Source organism: Gekko japonicus, unplaced genomic scaffold (assembly GCF_001447785.1).
Source record: "Gekko japonicus isolate JY-2015 unplaced genomic scaffold, Gekko_japonicus_V1.1 scaffold838, whole genome shotgun sequence".
NCBI classification, from domain to species: Eukaryota; Metazoa; Chordata; class Lepidosauria; order Squamata; family Gekkonidae; genus Gekko; species Gekko japonicus.
In genome coordinates, this window is record NW_015177034.1 from 567,023 (window position 1) to 573,418 (window position 6,396).

At 52.9% G+C, this 6,396-nt stretch overlaps 1 protein-coding gene across 1 annotated transcript in view; it reads left to right on the top strand.

Moving 5' to 3' along the window:
* The window catches only part of LRRC24 (leucine rich repeat containing 24), a 13,814-nt gene extending 7,418 nt beyond the window's left edge, over positions 1-6,396 (top strand). The window contains exons 3-4 of the mRNA XM_015427953.1: positions 2,032-2,200; positions 5,378-6,396. Of these exons, the coding sequence (XP_015283439.1) occupies positions 2,032-2,200; positions 5,378-6,396 (1,188 nt within the window). The remainder of the gene's footprint in view (positions 1-2,031; positions 2,201-5,377) is intronic.

Below are 6,396 nucleotides of genomic sequence, written 5' to 3' on the forward strand. Positions count from 1 at the left end.
GGTTTGATTCCTCACTCCTCCACTTGCACCTGGCTGGATGACCCTGGGCAAGCCATAGTTCTGATAAGAGCTGTTCTTGGAAAAGAGCAGTTTCTTTCAAGGGCTCTCTCAGCCCCACCTACCTCACAGGGTGTCTGTTGTGGGGAGGGGAAGGGAAAGGGAAAGGAGTTTGTGAGCCGCTCTGAGACACCTTTGGGCAGTGAAGGGCGGGGTAGAAATCCAATCTCTCCTCTTCTTCTTCTTAAGGTGCTGCTGGACTCAAATCTTGCTCTTTGGGTTTTGGTTTGTAAGTCATCTTGAGCCATGAAAAAAAGCAGGCTAACTCAATCAACAAGACTGCGACTAGAGTCCATAGGGCCAGAAGTCTGGATAACAAGAGGTCCGCTTATTGATGGCTTAGTAGTGGAACACCTGCTTGACATGCAGAAGGTCCCAGGTTCAATCCCCAGCATCTCCAGTTAAAAAGTCCAGGCGTTAGAAAACAACAAGAGTCCAGGAGCACCTATACAGCTGTAGAACACCATCTTGATGTATGAATTGGAGCGAGTAGTGGAGCACCGATATTTTATTGATTGGATTATGTTGTATATTGTATTGTATTTTTATACTGTTCTTATTGTTTTATTAGGCATTTATGCCCTTGGTAGCCGCCCTGAGCCTTCAGGGAGGGCGGGATACAAATCTAAAGAATGAATGAATAAATAAATAAAGACTAACAAATTTTGTGGCGGGGTAGGAGCTTTTGTGAGTCACTGCTCACTTCTTCAGTCACTGCACTCCTCCTTCAGGAGGAGGAGGAGGGATTCACGAAAGCTCCTCCCCTGACACAAATTTCGTCAGTCTTTAAGGTGCTGCTGGACTCTTGCTCTTTTCTACAGCTACAGACAGACAGACAAACACAGCTACCCACCTTGGTCTAAAGTAAAGACCAGGCAGGAGATGTGAAAGACCTCCGCCTGAGACCCTGGAGAGCGGCTGCCAGTCTGAGTAGGCCAACACTGACTTTGATGGACCAAGGGCCCGATTCAGTTTAAGGCAGCTTCATGTGTGTACCTTCTCAGCAATGGTTCAGAAGTGGAAAATATGCATGTCAAGGAGGAGGTCCCAGGTTCAACCCCCAGCTTCTCCAGTGAAAAGGACCAGGCAGTAGGTGGCCTGAAAGACCCTCAGCCTGAGACCCTGGAGAACCAGTGGCTCAGCAGAAGAGTCTCTGCTTGGCATGCAGAAGGTCCCAGGTTCAATCCCCGGCATCTCCAGTTAAAAGGACCAGGCAGTAGGTGGCCTGAAAGACCCTCAGCCTGAGACCCTGGAGAACCAGTGGCTCAGCAGAAGAGTCTCTGCTTGGCATGCAGAAGGTCCCAGGTTCAATCCCCGGCATCTCCAGTTAAAAGGACCAGGCAGTAGGTGGCCTGAAAGACCCTCAGCCTGAGACCCTGGAGAACCAGTGGCTCAGCAGAAGAGTCTCTGCTTGGCATGCAGAAGGTCCCAGGTTCAATCCCCGGCATCTCCAGTTAAAAGGACCAGGCAGTAGGTGGCCTGAAAGACCCTCAGCCTGAGACCCTGGAGAACCAGTGGCTCAGCGGAAGAGTCTCTGCTTGGCATGCAGCGTTTTTTGGCTGCAGAATTTTCTTTGTGCCATGGGACATCCTCTGCCTTGTTTGTGGACTTAGTTGAGGTCTTTTGGACACTATTATATTGAAAGGATATAGAGGGAGTCTCTTGTCGGATTCTTTTTCTGTTATTGGATTGCCATACCTTTTCTTGTCAGTTTTTTGTATTGCAACTTGTGTTTTTGAGTTGTGACCACCAGTTCTACTTTATCAATCCATTGACTGTACTTACGTTGCAATAGACTGATGTCTACTGGTAATTTGTGAAATTTGTGGATTTTTTTTGATGGTCTACCCTTGTGTTTTGTATTTCTGTATATCATATACGCTTGGGGTCCCTATTGTTTGGCTGACTCCATATGAAGCAGCTTCATGTGTGAGTGTGTGTGTGATGGTGCCAGGCCTGATTTTCTTCCCACAGAGACTGCAGGAGCTTCACTTACAGGAGAACAGCATAGAGGTTCTGGAGGACCAAGCCCTGGCTGGACTCTCCTCGCTGGCCTTGCTTGACCTCAGCAAGAACAACCTGCGCACCATCAGCCGGATGGCCCTGCGGCCTCTGATCAGCCTGCAGGTGCTGCGGTTGACAGGTAAGCCTCGCCAGTGCTCCTCTGGCGCCACCTGCAGGCCAGGAGGGCTCCCCTCAGCTCGGCAGAGCCTGCGTACAGACGTGCCTCTCTCTGGGAAGGGCTCCTGCTCTTCTGCTCTCGCATCATCTCGCTAGCAGGCTGTGACTTCAACCAGGGGTGCTCAGTGTGGATACCACAGCACCTGCCAACACCCTTCCTGATGCTCACCTAGTGTTTTTAGGGTGGGAGGGCCCAGGTGGGGGTTTTGCCTAGCAGGCCTTCTGATTGGCCACTGTGAGTTTGATTGGCTGTGCGGAGTTTTTAAAACATGGGTTTGGCGGCGGCGGCCACCACCACAGCACAAGGATCTTCCCGGTGGGCCTGAATGCAAGCTGCAGCAGCCATTTTGTGGCTGGCTCTGCCTCCTGTGGTAGCCATTTTGTGGCTGCACTCACCACACCGTATTGAAATTCCAAAGGTGCTCACAGGCCCAGAAAGTATGGTGTCACCCTGTTATAGATTTTCTCTATCTGTCTGTCTGTATATCTATCTGTCTAGTACTGCTCATACAGCTATCACTTTAAACAGAAATTATAACCAAAAATATTTTAAAAGACCTTAGTCAAGGTAAAGGTTTCCCTCTGCTCGAAAGCCAGTCGAATTCGACTCTAGGGATGTGGTGCTCATCTCCATTTCCAAGCCGAAGAGCCAGCGCTGTCCGAAGACGTCTCCGTTGTCATGTGGCCGGCATGACTAAAGACAGGCGCACGGAACGCTGTTACCTTCCCACCAAAGTGGTACCTGTTTAACTACTTGCCATTTCTTGCTTTCGAACTGCTAGGTTGGCAGGAGCTGGGGCCACAGACAGGAGCTCACTCCATCATGTAGCACTTGGGTCTCGAACTGCCGAATTGCCGTCAGGTTTGCAGTTCAGCGGCTTAACCACTTGAGCCACCACAGCCCCCCCCCCATTGTTTTCCCGTAGAAATCTGTCCCACCTTCACGTTGTGAGTTCCAGCAGGGGTAAAGATAGGCAACGTGTGGGTTACCCTTATCAAGCACCACATTTGAGGAAGGAGGTTGACAAGCTCGAGCGTGTCCAGAAGAGGGCAACCAGGATGGTGAGAGGGTTGGAATCCAAGTCTTATGAGGAAAGGCTGAAAGAGTTGGGTCTGTTTTGCCTGGGAGAGAAGGCTTAGAGGGGACACGATTGCAGTCTTCCAATATCTGAAGGGCTGTCACGTAGAAGATGGAGCGGATCTGTTCTCTCTTGCTCCGGATTGCAAGACTAGGTCTAATGGGTGGGAATGACAAGGGAGTCGATACTGGCTAAATATCAGGAGAAGCTTCCTAACTGTGAAAGTGGTTGAGCAGTGGAACAGGCTGCCTCGGGAGGGGTGGTGGATGCTCCTTCGCTGAACGTTTTCAAGCGGAGGGTGGACGACCATCTTTCGGGGATGTTGTGGGGCTGTCTTTCAGCTATGCTCCTGCAGAGTGCAGGGGGTTGGGCTAGATGACCTGCAAGGTCCCTTCCAACTCTAACATTCTGTGATTCTATGATTCTACTGGCTAAATATCAGTAGAGACTTCCAAACTGTAAGAGACTAACGGGCACAGCCTGCTCTTGAGTACCAGATGTGTCCTTAGAACTGGGTAGAAGAATCCTAAGGACCCTACTCCAAGTCACAAAAGGGTGTGGGAACTCCTGGGGCCCGTTCCCTTTTCCGGGCAGTAGAACAGGACCCAGAGGGTGAGCGAGGGAACTAACACAGGAGTGGGGTGTCTGCTGGTCAGAACCAGCTACCAAGAGTTACCAGGACCCCACTACTAGGGCCATTACGCTGGCTACCGATCCGCTCCCAAGCCCAATTCAGGGTGTTGGTTCTGTCCTTTAAAGCCCCCACATGTCTTGGGACGGGGGTATCTGAAAGACCATCTTTTCCCATATGTTTCCTGCCCGGGAATTAAGATCACAGGGAGAGGCCCTCTTGATCGTTCCATCGATCAAAGAAGTTCGTCCGGCGGGCACACGAAAGAGGGCCTCTTTCGTGGCGGCCCCACTATTGTGGACTATCTCCCCCAAAGAGGTGTGCCTGGCCCCCCCTCACTTTCAACCTTCGGGAGGCAGCTGGAGACAGTTTTATCTAGGACTGCGTTTGACTGATGTAGTTTTTATCGGCAGTCCTGTTTGCAGTTTTTGAATGGTGCCTTTTTATGTATTTATAGTGGTTGTTTTGAATCACAGTCATGAGGGGCCCAAGAGGCCATCTAGTCCAACCCCTGCTCAGTGCAGGATCAGCCGAGAGCATCCCTGACCAGGGTTTGTCCAGCTGCTGCTTCAAGACAGCCAGTGAGGGGGAGCTCACCACCTCCCCGGGCAGCTGATTCCACTGCTGAACAACTCTGACTGTCCAAAAGTTTTTCCTAGGATCCAGCCGGTACCTTCCAGCCCTTAATTTAAACCCATTCTTGCGAGTCCTCTCCTCTGCTGCCAGCAGGAACAGCCCCCTGCCCTCCTCTGAGTGACACAGCCCTTGAAAGACTTCAAGAGAGCCATCCTGTCCCCCCTCAGCCTCCTCTTCTCCAGATTAAACATTCCAGAGTCCCTCGGCCTTTCATCGTAGGGCTTGGTCTCCAGGCCCCAAAATCATCCTCGTCGCTCTCCTCTGCGCCCGCTCCACCCTGTCCGCATCTTTTTTGAAGTGTTTTTGTGTGTGTTTTTTTAATAATTATTTATATTGTCAGCTGCCTTGAATCATAGGATGCTAGAGTCGGAAGGGACCTTGCAGGTCATCTAGTCCAACCCCCTGCACTGTGCAGGAGCAGAGCCGAAAGATAATAGCCCTAAAACATCCCCGAAAGATGGCTGTCCAGCCTCCACTTGAAAACGTCCAGCGAAGGAGCATCCACCACCTCCCGAGGCGGTCTGTTCCACTGCTCAACCACTCTGACAGTTAGGAAGTTTCTCCTGCTGATATTTAGACGGTATTGACTCCCTTGTAATTTCCACCCATTAGATCTAGTCTTGCAATCCGGAGCAAGAGAGAAGAGATCTGCTCCATCTTCTACATGACAACCCTTCAAATACTTGAAGACTGCAGTTGTGTCCCCTCTAAGTTCCTCAAGGGAGGAAAAGCGGCTGATAAATGTTTTAAATGAATAAATGAATGATCTGGCTGGCCTTTTCTCCCCTGGCAGATAACCCTTGGCGCTGCGACTGCTCTCTGCACTGGCTCAGTAGCTGGATCAAGGAGGACGGGCAGCGGCTCTTGAGCCCCCTGGACAGGAAGATTGTTTGCTCCGAGCCCCCGCGGCTGGCCTACCAGAGCCTGCGGGACATCTCCGGCAACAGCTTGATCTGCATCCCGCCCGTCGTGCAAGTGGAGCCGCTGGAGATGACCGCCCGCCTGGGAGACGACCTGCGTGTCTCCTGCCAGGCCTCCGGCTACCCGCAGCCGCTGGTCACGTGGCGCAAGCTGGCGCACTGGCGAGCGGGGGGATCCAGGGCCAACGGTGCCCGGCTGCCCGGCGGAACCTTTGAGCTGAGCGAGCGCAGCGTGGGGGAGCGCTTTGAGCAGTCGGACACCGGCAGCGGGATGCTCTTCCTGAACAACGTGACGGTGGCGCACGCGGGCAAGTATGAGTGCGAGGCGTCCAACCCCGGCGGGACGGCCCGCGTGCTCTTCCACCTCATGGTCAACCTGTCCCAGCAGCAGCAGCTGCAGCAGACGTCGCGGGGCTACCCGGCCTCCACGGACATCAGCCAGGAGCCCCTCTACGACATGGAGAGCATGGACTTCAATGCGCTCAGCATGGCCACGCAGACGGCCATCGCGGTGGCCATCTCCCTCCTGGCGTTGGTCGCCCTCTTCCTGGTGATCATGATCTACCGGAAGCACCGCAAGCGGGAGAAGGCCAAGAAGGAGGAGAACATCCTCTACGTCAACGACTACTCCGACGGGCCCACCACCTTCGCCCAGCTGGAGGAGTACCGCGATGAGAGGGGCCACGAGATGTTCGTCATCGACCGCAACAAGCCCCTCTTCGCCACCTACAAGGACCCTCAGGGCCTGGCAGGGGCCTTCCCCGAACAGCTGCAAGACCAAGCCACCCAGACCCTGGAAGGAGAAGAGGACGGCCCCCCGGAAGCCAACGATCTTTTCGTCAACCAGGGACTGATGTTCCAACCTCAGATTGCATACGAAATCCACTGCTGA